Source organism: Pongo pygmaeus, chromosome 1 (assembly GCF_028885625.2).
Source record: "Pongo pygmaeus isolate AG05252 chromosome 1, NHGRI_mPonPyg2-v2.0_pri, whole genome shotgun sequence".
NCBI classification, from domain to species: Eukaryota; Metazoa; Chordata; class Mammalia; order Primates; family Hominidae; genus Pongo; species Pongo pygmaeus.
The window spans coordinates 25,789,199-25,806,949 of record NC_072373.2 but is presented as its reverse complement, the minus strand read 5'-3'; the positions used below and the strand labels follow the sequence as shown (position 1 = coordinate 25,806,949).

General features: G+C 45.8%; 1 protein-coding gene across 1 annotated transcript in view; it reads right to left on the bottom strand.

The window, feature by feature from the left end:
- CAPN8 (calpain 8) overlaps positions 1 to 16,954 on the bottom strand; it is a 73,495-nt gene extending 56,541 nt beyond the window's left edge. Inside the window, exons 1-2 of the mRNA XM_054451747.1 lie at positions 16,718 to 16,954; positions 5,676 to 5,745 (exon numbers count right to left, since the gene is read on the bottom strand). Of these exons, the coding sequence (XP_054307722.1) occupies positions 5,676 to 5,745; positions 16,718 to 16,954 (307 nt within the window). The remainder of the gene's footprint in view (positions 1 to 5,675; positions 5,746 to 16,717) is intronic.
- Positions 16,955 to 17,751: the final 797 nt, after the last annotated feature.

Below are 17,751 nucleotides of genomic sequence, written 5' to 3'. Positions count from 1 at the left end.
TGTTTGCCTTTAGAGACATATGAAAAGGTCGAGTCATTCTCTTTACAAAACAGAAATACAGAATATAAAACTCAATAAATGCAACAAAAATGAAAAAGACATCCATTTATAGAGGTGAAGAGAAAAATCAGGTCAATAGAGAAAAGCAGTTAGAAGAGAAAAGCACACACAGGCACAAACACACGGAGTATAAGACAGAGTGAAAAATAGATGGGGAAGGCAGGAGACAGAGAAAGAAACCCCAGCACTTACCAAACCCTTAAGGCAAAGCTCATCTCACTCATGAATCCTGCTCCCAATGGAAAATAAGCTACCCACTAGATTCAAAGTTTGGATAAACCTAGTAGCATGTGTTATTCAAAAAGCACTCTAATTTCTTTCTACATTCTGGAAGTCTCTGGTCCTCATTTAGGAAAGAAGAAAGTCTCTTGCTCCCCATTCCTGAAAGCAGCAAGCATCAAATTTCATTTTTCAGAGACCAAGATCTTCTACTTTTATACAGTAGCATCGCTCATGCGGCCTCTGGGCCTGTTTACACATAGAGACGATTCAAGTCCTGTTGCATTTTCACAACCATAGGCACAAATGATACCACGCCTTAGTGTTTCCCTGCCTGTGGATGCACTCAGATAAGAACTGGATGGAGCTTGCATGGCAGGTAGAGTTAGGAGTTACTGCTGAGCCTGTGAGAGACAGGCCTACTCTGAGAGTCCTGCTGGGGTCCCCAGGATGCAGTGAGCACTGTGTTCCTTTATCCACAGCCACCAGCAGGGGCTGGGGACAGTCTCCTTCATGACCTGCTCCCAGGACATCCTTCCACTGTCAAGAATCAGCCAGCACCTCCAACCCCCTTAATGTACCCACCCAGCAGTGTCAGCAAGCTGGGGACAGACATGCAGACAAGCTGGTTTGCATGAAACTCTGAAATCCTTTGAAAATAAAGACACATAGGCAACCTCAGGATGGAATTTTTATTCTAAATGCCTGATCCATCCTAATTGCCAAAAGTGATACTGGAAAAGGAAAATGAAAAATACAAAAAGCCTTGGATTTAGGCTATCTGTGTTTTCAAATGATTTAATAATGATGACAGGCAGGGGTTTACACCAACAGATCAAAAGTGCAACAAACATTTATGGAGCCCTGCTAGGCACCAGGCACCATGGATATATCGATGTGTAAGACAGTCTCATGGAGCACACAGTCAGGACTCCCAGAGTTATTAACATCCCCCTCCACCCATGGTAGCCCCCACTTCCTAGAGGACAAGGAACCAAGTGTCAACTCTCTATCCATCACAACCACCTGACCAGCTGGCTTTGATTATATCCCCACTTTACAGCTGTGAAAACTGAGGTGGAGAGGCCAGAGGTGCACCAAGAAGACTACCCGTGCATGCTGAATTAGGCACTGCTAGTGGTAGATCAAGAGAGAGAGAGGAGGGGCCCTTGGCAAAGGCATTTCCAGGAGCATTGCAGAGTGATGGATTTAGGAGAAGGGGAAAGATGCCAGGGCCATGGGGCTCAGAGGGCAGAGGTGGCCTTGGAGAGGGAGAGTGCAGGCTGGGCCAGACCTGGGATCCCCCTCCATTTACATGTTGGGGTGTACCTGCCTTATTCTTTCTGCCCAGAGCCATGGCCATGCCCCCTACTTTTGGATAGTTCTCCCTGTGGTTTTAGAGGAGGTTCCCAGTCACAAGAGGCTCCCAACAGCAAGAGTGGGCCCCTGACCCAGGCTGGGCCCACTGCTCTGGCTGCAGTAACTGGCTCAAGGAGTGGGAGAAGACCCAAACCATAACATCACAGTCCTTTTCTGAGATCTGTAAAACCAAAGCTGGTTTACAATTATACTGAGGGAAAGTCTGGAATCATTAGTGGTCCCGTTTGCTGCCAGATGGATCCTGTCTGCCATGGAAGAGAATGAAGCCAACCTGTAGATACCAACAGAGAAGAGAGATGGGCAGAGAGTGTGCCAGGAACATTTAGATCCCTGGAACCAGGCTCCGAGGCCAACAATGCCGTTCCCCTTCCATGATCTAGTTGGATGAGCCAATAAATTCTCCTTTTCCTTAAGCTATTAATAGTTGGGTTGGACTTTGAAAGCCAGTGACCAAAGCAGTTCTGGTTGATATATGGGTATGACTTACTATAAGGGGGTGCACAAAGCCAGAAATGGGTACTATATTCATTGGACAAAGTCTATTTGAGTGGCCACAGAGACCTCAAGATGCTCTGAGATGTGCGTAGGCCAAAATGCAAGGGAGAGAGACTGTGCTGGAACGAGCAGTGGAGGAACTGGCTGGGTTCCTGCAGTTTCCTGAGTGACGTGCACCCTTGAGCGTCCACTGGAAAAAGCACCCACAGACATGACCCACAGAGGACCGCACATTATAGCTTATTCCATCACCAAATGGGGCGACCCTGAGACTGCCTTCCACTCCAGTAGGACACTGAGTGTGGGTGGCCCTTGCTAGACCTGGTGAGAACGGGCTCCACTGAGAAGACAGAGCAAGGAAAGGCTATGATTGCCAGGAACAGCAACTTTGAAGAAGAACTCTCCTTCTCAGTGTGCCAGGAGGCCTGAGCGTCGTGGGAGGGCTTTCGTTTGAGGGCTGTTTCAACAAAGGATTTACTCATTTAATTACTTAAGTGGAGGTAAAATCATACTGTCCTCCTTCAGGGACTGAGCTGTCCAAAGAAAAGTCATATTCTACAGGAAAAATTACTTGAAACAATTGGATCCTTGGCATTCAGCTTCCTCAATCTTTACTTTCCTAAAATATGTCTTCAAGGAAAGCCAGCTCCTGGGCTCTAAGTAAGCATAAGCTCTGATGGTAGCCAAGAGGCTCATACATTTAGGATGAAAATCCGGCTTAGCAAGGACAGTAGGGAGGAAGGGACAACACACAGCCCACCCTGACAGAAGCAGCCAGACTTTGGACCTGCTGGCAAATAGCCTCACACGCTCAATATGAAGTGCGAACAAAGAGATCCACTGCCATGTGTTTTATACGAGTGCAAGAGAGAAAATAACTCAAATGTCCATCCTTTGGAGGCAGGATAAATCCACCACAGTGCGTACAAATGACAGAGTGCAACACTTGGAATGGTTCACAGAGAACAAAGTTCTTTATAGACTGTTATGGAAAGATCTCTCAAATACTTTATTAAGTGAAATAACACCAAATAATGGCAAGGTGCCAAACAGTGTTGATAGTGTGCTGCCTTCAGTACAAGAAGGGATATTTAGAATATGTACTTAGATTTGCTTGAATTTGCACAAAGAAACACGGAGAGAATTTTTCGTATGGCTGCAAGGCAGTGAGCAATGGAGTCAGTGGAGTCAACTGGAGACAGTGGGAAACAGACTTCACCGGGTGCCTTTCAGTTGCTTTAATTTTTATACTGTGTGTATTCAAAATAATGATGAAATAATAACACAGAACTCTATGAAAAAGACATCATTTTCATTATACAAATCAACTGTTTTAAAAAAATCCCAGCCTGGACAACATGGCAAAACCCTGTCTCTACAAAAAATACAAAAAAATTAGCTGGGTGTGGTGGCGCACTCCTGCTGTCCCAGCTGCTCAAGAGGTTCAGGTGGGAGGATCACTTGAGCCCAGGAGAAGGAGGTTGCAGTGAGCTGAGATCGGGCCACTGCACTCCAGCCTGGGAGACAGAGCCAGGCCCTGTCTCAAAAGTATATATATATGAAAACATCTTTTTTAGAAACCCTTAGAGCAGATCACACTGTGCTGTGTTGTACTCTGAAAAGCCAACAGAACATTTAACAAACGTTAATCCATATCAGGCCCCAATTCAACAAGTGCTGTGTGCTGCTCCCTTGTTCTTTGGGAATACACACGGTATGTCGAGTGGGGAATCTCTCCTCTTAATCTCTCACAATTCACCCACTGTTCAGGACCAGCCCTGACTCAGATCCCTCAGGCCACAGAGGCTGTTGCAACTCAGCCCCTAGCTCCCTACCCTGACGCTCTGGGTTATAGCCTTGGCGCTGTGAATCTCCTCTTCTACTGGCAGAGGCTCAGTCTGCACCTGGCTCCTTTCAGGAGATTGGACTCCCCAGCCCCTTTCCGCTCTGTTCATTAAAAACCACCACCGCAGCGGCTGGCTCCCCGGGGCAGCCACCACAGAGGCTGCCGCATTTGTTCTGATGTGAGCTGGATTCGGAGAGCTGGTTGGGTTCATTTCCTGTGCTTCCAGCCTCCGTCTCCATTGGCAGCACGCACTCACCATGGTAACGCTCAGGCCGCTTTTTGGAAACCCTCACTTCTCCTTGCTTAAAACTATTCAAAGAAAAATCCATCCAAGCCCATCAAGGAAAAGGTACTTATTAAATACCTTTCCCAAAGTTAAAACATCTCCAACAAGGAGCTGTTTGAGTCGCCTTCCAAGTTGTGTGTCCCTGAGACACATGCATAATTAGGTTAAACATGGAGCTGGAAGTAAAAAGGCACCACACTTACCCAGAACAAGAAAAGGTCAGAACGCTACCCCTCTGTGAGCCCTCACACAAAAGCTCGGGAAATGGAGGCTGTGGTTTTCAGGGAACGGGGCACGCGCTTGTGTGCGGCACCCCGAATCGTTCCCGCTGGTTGATCGTCACGCTCTGTGAGCTCTTTCTAAGGTACATTTGCTATATTCATTAAAGGAGAGAACATTGGAAGCGTTTAAAATAAAATGTCTTATGATTTTCAAAATCATGAACATTTCCAGCAGGCTGAAGAGAAAGGGCTTTCTTGGTTGCAATAAGAAAGAAAGAGAAAAAGAGAAAACGTCCTGAAAAAAAGGGGGGGAGTGGTGATGGGGTCCATGTGATGCTGAGGTTTGTGTTTGTTTTGCTGATTTTCAGTAAGCAGGATTTGTTTCTTTTTCGCCTTCATTTCCAGTTCTGTATTTTGCAGCTGTCACTGGATGGTGGTTTGGAAGCCCCTCAAATTCAATTCAGAGCCATGTTGTCCATGAAATGTAAGGGTTGCCCAATTCAACGCAGAAACTCCCATCTGTGAGGCCTTGGTATCAGGAGGGCTTATGAGAGCAATAAAGCTCATCTGCTACCACGGAGAACCTCAGTTTCTGACAATGGGGGCTAGAACTTACAAAACTAAATGAAATTATTTCTTAAACTCAACAGCCCCTAATTTAAAAGGAATATGATAAGTTCAGAAATGAAGGTTTTTGATTACAGGATCCCAGGCCTATGAAAGAATGCCTGGCTAGAAAAATAAGATTCCTGTTTTCTTACTAATTATAAAAGCACTTATTATGACAGCCCGTAATTACTTAGATATGGCCATTCCAAAGGACAAATTATGTCTACTTAAAGGTAACTACAACAAAAACACAGTATAGCACAGATATCTACTCTACACCTGTAATCCTGGCTCCTTGCTCTAGCATTAAAGTGGTTAAATGAACTGGCAAAATCTCTCATTAGGGGGAGCCAAGAGGTAGTTCCAGCATTTGGACCTACAGTGAAGTTCCAGCATTTGGACTCACAGTGAAGAATGCAGTCTCAAAAACACAAACCCAGACGGACACATCAGGTACCTAATTCACTCGGTGAAGTCTCACAGCTTCGTCTGATGTTTACTCATGACACATACACACCCGCCCTCTCCCAAAACAAATAAGACTCTCCCAGTTACTCACCTAGACCACCCTGACAAATGTCTGTGCGCGTGGCTCCACCAATGATAAACTGAGGGCTGGGACACAACTCCTGAAAGTAATTTGGAACAAAACACAAGTCACAAGGTGCTCAGTGACGGTGGCAATCTGGGGAAAGGAACATCAGAGTCCCAGGTTGCAGAGCTAGAAGAAACCCAGGATTGTCTACTGCCCATCACATGGTTTTATTGCTGAGGACTCTGAAGCCCAGAGAGGGGATGAGCCCTGCCCATAGTCACTCAGCCGCGGGTGAACAGAGCAGGAGCTGGAGTCCAGAACCCCTGCCAGGACTAGTGTTTTCATTTTTTATTTATTTTTTATTTTATTTTATTTTATTTTATTGAGACAGCATCTCGCTTTGTTGCCCAGCCTGGAGTGCAGTGGCATGATCTCGGCTCACTGCAACCTCCGCCTCCCGGATTCAAGTGATTCTCCTGCCTCAGCCTACCACATAGCTGGGATTACAGGCGCATGCCACCACACCCAGCTAATTTTTTTTTTTTTTTTTTTTTTTGTATTTTTAGTAGAGACGGGGTTTCACCATGTTGGCCAGGCTGATGTTGAACTCCTTACCTCAAGTGATCCATCTGCCTCGGCCTCCCAAAGTGCTGGGATTACAGGCATGAGCCACAGCGCCCAGACAGGACTAGTGTTTTAATACTATATGTGTGGTGTGGGTGTGTGGGTGTGAAAAGGTGGTGAGGAGCAGGGAGGTAGGAGAAAGGCAAAGGCTGAGATAATATGTGATGAAAAATGATCTCACCCATTCAGACAACACCCCTATTTACATAAAGAGAAGATTAGAAGAATATTTAGCAAAATGCTGTGCACCCTGTGGGCACTCATTAAAGTCTTGACTAAATGATAATGACCCCATGTGCTGATGGACACACCGAGGTGTCAGACGTACCATGTATCCTGAGACGAGAACTCATCTCCGATACATTCACATATCTGGCCTACACTTCCTCCACTCACCTATCTCAACTGGCATCTGCCTACAAGCAATCTCATGGCCCTGGCACTCTGTTGGGGCACAATGACACATGCTTTAGTCATCCTTTCTTTGTTTACCCAGCAAGGATTTTTTGAGTGCCCATTCTGTATCCAGTACCCTTTGAACCACGGCAGGCAGGGGAAAGAGGGAAACATGGTGAAATGAAGAAAGAAAAGAAAGAAACCACGTAGTTCTTGGCCTCAAGGTGCTTTTGGTGTATATAGCAAACCAAGATTGACATTGTGAAAAAGTCAGAGAAAAAAGGCTGGTGCATAATAATAGAATGCAGGCTATATCCACAAAGGGAGAAAAAACACAAAGAGAGAAAAATGAGAAGGGCCCAATAGGGATGATGGCTGCAAGACTTAGTGGATGGGAGATGATGCCTGTCCATTAGAAAGGTAGGATGCAGGAGCAGTCTACGTACTGGATCCTAAAGAAGAGATGGGTCTACCTGTTCACCAGGCAAACTGTGAGGGAAAAAGGGCAGGACCTCGAGGGACAAAACAGAAGTCAGCCTACATTTAATCGGAGGCATCCTGGGCTGCACTACATCAAAGACTGTCTGGCCACAGAGAGAGAGAATCATTTCGTTCTTACTTCATAGAGGTGAAGAAAGGGCAGATCAGAAAGGACCAGGAAGCAGGAGGGTGGGCTGAGGGCAGATGCATGGGGTCTGGATGAAGCTGGCAATGGGGATTCTGGGATTCTGTTGTGTGAGGTGGAGCCTTCCAGGTGGCAGCCCCATAGCCTCTATAAGGTGCTGGCTCCTGCTGAAATGGCAGAAACAGCTCCTCTGGGCTGACTTTTTTTCAAGTATTAAAAAAAATTATGCTGGGTGCAATGGCTCATGCCTGTAATCCCAGCACTTTGGGAGGCCAAGGTGGGCGGATCACCTGAGGTCAGGAGTTCGAAACCGTCCTAGCTAACATGGTGAAACCCCCTCTCTACTAAAAATACAAAAATTAGCCAAGCGTGGTGGTGCACCCCTGTAATCCCAGCTACTCGGGAGGCTGAGGCAGGAGAACCCAGGAGGCGGAGGTTGCAGTAAGCCAAGATCACGCCATTGCACTCCAGCTCGGGCAACAAGAGCGAAACTCCGTCTCAAAAACAACAACAACAACAAAAATTTATTTACCTGTTTTTCATTGAAAAACTAATACATGAACATGAGAAAAAAAACCAACAGTAAATAATGGTGTAAAACACAAAATCCCTTCCGCCTCAGAGTCCGCACTGGTAACGTTTCTTAAGTGTCCCTCCAGAAACTGTCTTCTGATATGAAAGCATATTTATGTACATACACACTTTTTTTTTTTTTTTAGACACAGTCTCACTCTTTCGCCCAGGCCAGAATGCAGTGGCGCGATCTCGGCTCGCTGCAAGCTCTGCCTCCTGGGTTCACGCCATTCTCCTGCCTCAGCCTCCCGAGTAGCTGGGACCACAAGCACCTGCCACCACGCCCGGCTAATTTTTTGTATTTTTAGTAGAGTCGGGGTTTCACCGTGTTAACCAGGATGGTCTCCATCTCCTGACCTCGTGATCTGCCCACCTCGGCCTCCCAAAGTGCTGGGATTACAGGCGTGAGCCACTGAGCCCAGCCACATACACACATTTTTATCACATATGTCTTGTATGTATGTCTCAGGACATAGAGAGCTTTGTAACTTCATTAAAAGTACCATAAGTTATTTAGCTCGCTTATTTTCTTGCCATTTATTTATTTGTAAATAAAGGTTCTCTAGTGATGGACCTTTAGTTTTTTGTTTATTCATTCGCTTTCAGTCTTTTGCAATCTCTGGCGGCGACTTAAAGAGAAAAGTGGCACCAGCCAATCTGGATGTTCTAACAGTGTGCAGCTGCAAATGTTCACCCCGGGTGCCCAAGAGCTCCCAGTCTCCAGGCAGTCATTTTTTGGCAAGTAAAAGGCAGAGAGATCTGATAGAGTAATAAGTAAAAAGAAAGAGAAAAAAAATTTAATTTAAATGTTGTTTAAAAAAAAAGAAGGAAAAGGTTGTATCGTTAAGAGGAAAGAAAAGACAGCACACTCAATAGGGGTTTGGAAGAATCTCTTTTCTTAAAAACTCTGTTAAAATAGGTTCTTGGCTGGGCATGGTGGCTCACACCTGTAATCCCAGCACTTTGAGAGGCCAAATTGGGTGGATTACCTGAGGTCAGGAGTTTGAGACCAGCCTGGCCAACAGGGCAAAACCCTATCTCTACTGAAAATATAAAAATTAGCCAGGCGTGGTGGTGGGTGCCTGTAGTCCCAGCTACTCAGGAGGCTGAAGCAAGAGAATCACTTGAACCCGGGAGGCAGAGGTTGCAGTGAGCTGAGATTGCACCACTGCACTTTAGACTGGGCAACAGAGTGAGACTCTGTCTCAAAAAATAAATAAATAGATGAACAGGTTCCTGTTCTTCATCCTCCATTCATCCATCAGTCTACTGAAATCTGACTTCTATATCCATAGCTTTATAAAACTCCTCTCACCCATTCACCAATAATAACTAACTTCTCTTTGCATTTGGTACCGTTGGCTATTCCCTCTCTGAAATTGACTTCCATACCCTTACTCACGCTTGATTTTCTCCTTGCTTCTCTGAGCATTTCTCCTCAGTCTCCTTCATGCATTCCTCTACTGTGCTTACCCCTAAGTATCAAGGAACCCCTGGCTCTTGGTCCTCAACCCTCTGAGATTATCCCATTTCATACAGCAGTAACACCCCTAAGTATTCTCTCTCAGTGACATCATTCAACCCCATGGCTTCAACTATTAACTGCAGAATATGCTGATGCTTCCAAAATAACTCCCTGAGCTGTATCTTCAATTACCTGTGTCACATTGCTCATGAGACAGAATTTCATTAGATTCATATCTAATAGGCCTCCCAAGTTCTGCTAAAATGTTGAGTTTGGGTTGGAAGACAGAGTGATTGGCAAAGGCTACAGACAATTACAAGTAATATATACAGAATGGTGCTAAGTGGTTTGTAGGTAGATGGAATGTCCATTTTTCTACGTGGTACTCAGTATAATTCAAAAATGCCCCCACCCCAGAAAAACACATACACACACACCAAGAAATGTCATGACTAATATGTTGCATGAATCTTTCAGGAACCACAGAAAGTCCCCAGCTTTGGGCTGGGCATGGTGGCTCACATCTGTAATCCCAGCACTTTGGGAGGCCAAGGTGGGCTGATCACTTGAGGTCAGGAGTTTGAGACCAGCCCAGCCAACATGGTGAAATCCCATCTCTACAAATAAAAGTGCAAAAACTAGCTGGGCATGGTGATGTGCACCTGTAATCCCAGCTACCCAGGAGGCTGAGGCATAAGCATTGTTTGAAACCAGAAGGCGGAGGTTGCAGTGAGCCAAGATTGCGCCACCACACTCCAGCCTGGGTGACAGAGTGAAATTCTGTCTCAAAAAAGAAAAAGAAAAAGAAAGTCCCCAGCTTTGCAAGGAGATTCCATCTCACTACGATGCCCAAAGAACTTACCCCAAGTCTTCTCTCCATTACTAAGTTCCTGTTGAAGCACAGATCAGAGATACAAAGTAATTGGCAGTCAGAGAGGTTTTAAAGAGGCAGAATTCTGTGAAGAGGCAGCCTCCCACCTACCCACACTTGGAACCCTTTTTTTATCTTTCCTAATAACAATCGTGTCTTTTTAGTAACACTGTTTTCTATTACTCAAGCGAGGATCTCAAAACACTCCATAAATACAAATTACTCTAACCTAGGATCAGCCTCTGATGACCAGGCCTAAGGAAATACAGGTATCAGTCAAGAATCCAAGGCAGAAAGTGACTGAAACCTACACTGTCTCAGTGATGATGGCTACTTGGCCACACTGCTCTCCTAGAGCGTTAACCATGTCTGATAGCTTTGGTTTGCACTTTAGGAGCTCTGGTTTTTAGAACCCCCAGAGATGCTGCCGTCTTCATCATCATCATCTTCAAGTATAGCCATATTGCTTGACCCAGCACCTCTGTCCTTCTGTGATCTGGCCTCACTGGATGTTTCCAGCTTTGTCTGTCAGTTTCCCACAGTGAGTGATTATCACCCTCCTCCCATCACAGTGGACTCCCACCTTCCTCTGAATACACTTGCTCCCGATGCACTGCCACAACCCAGTACCTCTGCCCACACCTGTGCCTTCTCTTCAGTCTCTCTCCCAATTCTCTTCCATTAACAATCCCAACTCAAATGTCTCCGGTAATTAACCTGCCCCAGTTTCGCTGTCAAATTTAACTGCTTCTTCCCCTGAACTCCCATACATTGTGTTCATATTTCTATTTATTTCACCCTCTGGATAGTCTGTCTTGTAATAATAGCTAGATTTCCTCATTCAAGCCTCCCAATAACCCAAGCCTCCCAAAAAACAGTGAAGTGGGTAATATTATTATCCCCATTTTATGGATGAGGAAACTGAGTCTTGGGGTGGTTAGTAACTTCTCCATGGTTCCCCAGCTAGCAAATGGCCAGAGGGGACCAGAAACCTGATCTCCCTGACGCACGAGCTCATGCTCTTAACCACTCTGTGGCCTGCCAGCTGTCCACTTGTCCGTATGTCTCTCCCTGATGAGCCAAAGCTCCACAAAGACTCCTCTCCAGCACCTGAACACAACCAGCACGCAATAAATCATGGCTAAACTGAAAACTCCAGATTCACTCCAGATGTAGCAGCTGAAGAAAGAGTGGAAGCTCCAAGCTGAGGCCTGTCACCCTCATCCTTATCCTAACCTCCCAACAATTCATCCCCTTGACATTTCTCTTAAATTGGGTCCTTACTATGCAGCTGACATCACCTCATTGCTGTCTTGCTGTATTTCTCCTTAAGATCAATAAACCACTTAATTGCCAAAAAGTGGACACTTCAGGGAAGAATATCATTGACTGTGCTGTACCAGGGCCCACTCATGCTGGGCATTCCTCAAACCACAGGACCTGGGCTGGGCATTGACCAAGCACAGAGGGGAAGCCAGAAAATAAGGAGGCAAAAATCTACCTGCTAAGAACAACCCCGATCTCGCATAGCCAACCATGCTGTTTGTGGTAAGATTGCTCTTGCCCAACCCTAAATTGTCTCAGGATTGTGAATAACCAAAAGTTCATCCTGAGAGCCCATGCTTGACCTTGAGCCCTTCCTCTGGCAAACTTGTCCTGAAACCCTTGGGACAAGAGCCCAAGCAAGTCTTTGCTCAATTGCTTATGAATAGGCAGAAACACCCAGCAGGGGCAGGATGTCAAATGGCATGATTTCAGAAAACATCTAAGTACCAAGCTCTATTTTATTATTGAGAGGACAAAAACATGTATACATATATGTTCAGCCCATCTCATCTGCTTTCCCCCAAAGGCCGGTAGAAATTAACATCTGTGTGGGAACCAGGATCATATGAGTCACATTTAGGCAGTGGACTTAAAGCCCCCAACACTGAAGAAGTACCAAGTCACCCTCAAAAGCAGCAATGAAATAAAAAAGCAAACGACACAATTAAAAATGGGCAAAGGGGCTGGGCGCAGTAGCTCACACCTGTAATCCCAACATTTTGGGAGGCCAAGGCAGGTGAATCACTTGAGACCAGGAGTTTGAGACCAGCCTGGCCAACATGGCAAAACCCAATCTCTACTAAAAATACAACGTGGTGGCGGGAGCCTGTGGTCACAGCTACTTGGGAGGCTGGGACACGAGAATCACTTGAATCTGGGAGGCAGAGGTTGCAGTGAGCCAAGATCGCACCACTGCAGTCCAGCCTAGGCAACAGAGTGAGACCCTGTCTTAAAAATAAATAAATAAAAATAAAAATAAAAAAAGGCAAAGAACTTGGATAGATGTTTCTCCAAAGATGATCTACAAATGGTCAATAAGCACATGAAAAGATGCTCACCATCACTGATCTTTGGGGAAACGCAAATCAAAACCACAATGAGATGTCACCTCACACCCATTAGAATGGCTACTATCAAGAAACAGAAAATGGCTGGGTGCAGTGGCTCACACCTGTAATCCTAGCACTTTGGGAGGCCAAGGTGGGCAGATCACCTGAGGTCAGGAGTTCAAGACCAGCCTGGCCAACATGGCAAAACCCTGTCTCTACTAAAAATATAAAAATTCATTGGGCATCGTTACGAGTGCCAGTAATCCCAGCTACTCGGGAGTCTGAGGCAGGAGAATCACTTGAACCCAAGGGACAGAGGTTGCAGTGAGCCAAGATCACGCCATTGTACTCCGGCCTGGGTGACAAGAGTGAAACTCCATCTCAAAAAAAAAAAGAAAGAAAGAAAACAACAAACATTGGCAAGGATGTGGAGAAATAGGAACCCTGTGCACTGCTGGTGGAAATGCAAAATGGTGCAACCACTATATAACACAGTATAGCGGTTCCTCAAAGACTTGAACCACATGATCCAGCCATGGGTCATATCTTTTGGGTATATAACAAAAAGAACTGGAAGCAGGGTCTCAAAGAGAAGTTTGCATACACATGTTTGTAGCAGCATGATTCACAATAACCAAAATGTAGAAGCAACCCAAGACCAACAATGGACAAATTAATAAACAAAATGTGGTCTATACACACCACAGAACACTATTCAACCTTCGAAAGGAAGGAAATTCTGACATATGCCACAACATGGATGAATCTTGAGGATATTATGCTAAGTGAGTTATGCCAGTCACAAAAGGACAAATAACTGTGTAATTCCACTTATATGAGGTACACAGCATAGTCAAATTCAAAGAGACAGAAAGTAGAACAGTGGTTGTCAGAAACTGGGGGAAAGGGCCAGGTGCAGTGGCTCACACCTGTAATCCCAGCACTTCGGGAGGTCGAGGTGGGTGGATCACTTGAGGTCAGGAGTTCCAGACCATCCTGGTCAACATGGCAACACCCCATCTCTACTAAAAATACAAAAAATTAGCCGGGCTTGGTGGCAGGTGCCTGTAATCCCAGCTACTCAGGAGGCTGAGGCAGGAGAATCATTTGAACTGGGGAGGCAGAGGTTGCAGGGAGCCGAGATCGCGCCACTGCACTCCAGCCTGGGCAACATTGAGAGACTCCATCTCAAAAAAAAAAAAGAAAAAGAAAAAGAAAAAAGAAAAGAAAAGAAATTGGGGGAAGAATGAATGGGGAGTTTTTAAATGTGTATTTAGTTTCTGTTTTGCAAGATAAAAAAAATTCTGGTGATGGAGGGTGGTGATGGTTGCATAGCAATGGGAATGTACTTAATGCCACTGAACTGTACATTTAGAAGTGGTTAAGATGGTAAATTTTATGTTATGTGTATCAAACCACAATTTAAAAATAAATGAGTAAATGCAACAAATGAACTTACAATGCACCACATTTCTGGATACCCCGATCTCTTTGCAAACCCCTGAAAGGCCTCTTGGGAGGAAAAAATAATAATGAAGCATTTAGGAACAGGCTAATTTTCTGAGCATTCAATGCATGTTCCTCATAGAGATAGGATCAGAATCTTTACTGATTCAGGAGTCTATTCAATAACCTGTAAGATCTTAGAGGATAAGTCTGCATTCTCTAATGTACCCTTGTGGTATGTGAGCATGAGCCTGCCCAAAAGCAGCTGTGTGATAATTTTTCACTGATGATCAGGGACGGAGAAGTTAAATTTTGACACACATTTATTTACTCAACACGCACTTGAAAACTCCAAATAGGAGTCCTTCAATTGCACCTTCTGCATTACTCAGGTTCCACTGCCTCATGCTCTGAATTTTACTTCCTCCGTTGACAGCCACAAATCAGCACATCCAGTCTACAATTACCGCATTTCCACAGACCATGAGGACAGATGAAGACACGGTTTGGGGAAGAACAGGCTATGTGGTTAAGGAGATAAAATCTCTAAGGATTTCAAAGAAAGGAGAAAAACTAAGCAAAGGTTAACTGATACCTGACTTTGGTCTCTAAAGGAAAATTTTCTCTCCCTCCTTCCCCAACCCCAAGACCCTTGGGATCTGCAATGGTGCCCCTCCCTAAGGCTTTTCACCACCCAGTGGGGACAACCCAGGTTCCCATGGCCCATCATTTATGCCTCTGTACAGTTCTTACTTCATTCTGCCTTGGGCTTCAGTCCTTTATTCACACCTCTGTCTCCCCACACTTTCCATCAGAGCTGAGACCACAGCTCCTTCCTCAGTTTCTTCCTGACCACATTCCCAATCAGTGCAGAGCCCATGCCTGGCACAAAAGAGAAGCTCAAAAAAACTGTCTGTTGAAATGAAATGTGGCTGTCTTGAAATTAGAATATAAAACCATTGCTCCCAATCTGGATTTTGTCAACATACCAGGGTAATCCCATAGGTTTCAGATGGGAATGGGAAGATGAATCACAGTGGGCAGGAGGGCAGCATGGCCTAGGAGTTATTCTCAGGGATGAAAACTGTTGGACAAAATCAGCAGGATCAAAGCAAAGAGGGTAGAGGTAGCTGGAGTTAAATAGTGATTTTGACCATTTTAGAAGAAGTACTCTTCCTTTATGTTCTGTTTCAACCACTGCCAAGAAAATAGGAACCCTGACTTGATTTCCCTATCATGGTTTAGAAGACAAAAGGTGCCCAGGTCATTTCATAGCCCCTCTCCTGAGACGTTGTTATGAGCTCTGTTGAACAGAGCACTTTGTATGGATGAGCTCAATTCTCACAACCACTCTATATGGGGGAGGTTCTCATCCCTGAGGAATCACTTGACAGGGGTCACGTAGTCATAGGTCATGGGCCTAGGTTTTGGGAGGACTGTTCTTCATCCCTTGCCCTTGAGCTTTGGGTAGTATCAGTAACCGCATCCAGGAGCCCCTGCCTTCCGTCTGCATCCACAGAACCCCAGCTCCCACCTTTCCACTCACCAGCCCTGATGGAATAATGTCAATTCATGGCCTTGAGCAACCGTGCACCTTTCAGCAATGATGTTGTCACAATTTACCCACCGGCTGACTGCATCCAGCACTGAGTTGTTCCATTGTGCACTGGCCCAGGGACCGTATGCAGTAATGACAACTATGTATTCTGCATCTATTATGTTCTGGGCACTATGCTCTGAGATTTGTCTCTAATTCTCATACCAACTCTGAAAAATAAGGTGCCTGTAAATGCCATTTTACAGATGAGAAAACTAAGGCTCACAGAGTTTACCTGCCCAAAACAACACAGGCAGAGCTAGGATTCAAACATAACTTACCTAGTTCCAAAGCTCATCCATGCTCTTCTCTCTATACCTCACAATCTCTGAACAAGAGTTCAGGCCGGGTGTAGTGGCTCACATCTGTAATCCTAACACTTTGGGTGGCTGAGGTGGGCAGATGGCTTAAGCCCAGGAGTCCAAGACCACCCTGGGCAACACAGCACAATCCTGTCTCTACAAAAATATATAAACATTAGCTGGGTGTGGTGGCACGTGCCTGTGATCCCAGCTACTTGGGAGGTTGAGTTAGGAAAATCACCTGAGCCCAGGAAGGTTGAGGCTGCAGTACACTGTGATCGCACCACTGCACTCCAGTCTGGGTGACAGAGTGAGACTCTGTCTCAAAAAAAAAGAGTTCAAAAGGTGGTGGGGGTCCAGGTGCAGTGGCTCATGCCTGCTATCCCAGCACTTTGGAAGGCCGAGGCAGGTGGATCACCTGAGGTTGGGAGTTCGAAACCAGCCTGACCAACATGGAGAAACCCCATCTCTACTAAAAATATAAAATTAGCCAGACATGGTGGCACATGCCTGTAATCCCAGCTACTCGGGAGGCTGAGGCAGGAGAATCACTAGAACCCAGGAGGTGGAGGTTGTGGTGAGCTGAGATCGTGCCATTGCACTCCAGCCTGGGTGACAGAGCAAGACTCCATCTCAAAAATAAAAAGTAAAAAAAGGTGGTGGTGGATGGGTCTGAAATATGAGATCCAGACACTTAGGATCCACAGCCTCAACTTCTCCCTCAGTTCCTCTTGATCAGATGTAAGGCCCCTCCACCTTGTATGTCACTCAACAGCAAGCCCGCTTCCTTACCGTGGGCCGCTTCCAGATGATGCCTTGAGTTTGCGGAGAGCCTGGTCCAAGATCCTTGTAGCCCAAAGCTGATGGACATGCTGGGAACTCGGGGTCCTTAAATAGGACCCCTGAGTCCAAGCACTGTTGCCTCAGGGTCTTGAAATCCTGGCCCAAGTATTTCAAAGCGTTTTGGTTGGAGCCAAGACCTTGAGTGGCTGCCCGCTGCCTAGATACACCAGCTGCCTGGGCTGCCATGGCCGTGGGCTCTGTAGGGTGGACAGAAGGGCAGGGCTGCACTGTACTCTCAGACACCCACTCCACTGGGAGGGGAGCTATAAGGCACTAAGGGAGGTGGAGCAGACAAACATTTCACCTGAGGCCCTGTTCCAGAAGGAAGTGAGTCATGGCCAGGGACAAATATGTACCCAAGGTCCAGGCCTATCTGCCCCACCTTCTTTTTCTGCCTTTTGCAAATAATTTGGGGTCTGGGAATCTTCCAGCGCCCATCCCAGGCCATTAGCCTAAGAAATCCATTAGGATCTTGACCCCACCCCGGCATTCCCTCCACACACCTCTTTGCAAGACCTGCTTGCCTTGCATAAAGCCCATTGACTGAGATGAGAAGGCTCATTGTGCAGCTTGAAGCAAATATTCATCAAGGAATTGGAGGCATGGCTCTGAGCAGGAAGAAGGCAAGTAGTTACAGGGGCCTCCTTTCCTGCCAGAAAAGTTTGGGTGCATATTTCCTAGGAAGGCAAAAAATATCAGAAGGTGGTGATTCACAGGCCAGATTTGGAATAAGACTGACTGGAGGAGGTTCCACCTGTGAGTGAACGCTTTGGCCTCTGACTGCCTCGGTTTCTATCCCAGCTTCCCCAGTAATTTGCTCTGTCATGTTGGGCAAGTTATTTAACCTCTTTTCTCCTCAGTTTTTTTTATCTATAAACTGGAAGATCATAGTAGAGCCTACCTCAAAGGGTTGTTCAGAAGAGTGATGAGATCTGCTTAGAACAGTATGGAAGTAACATTCAGTGAATGTCAGGTATCACTAT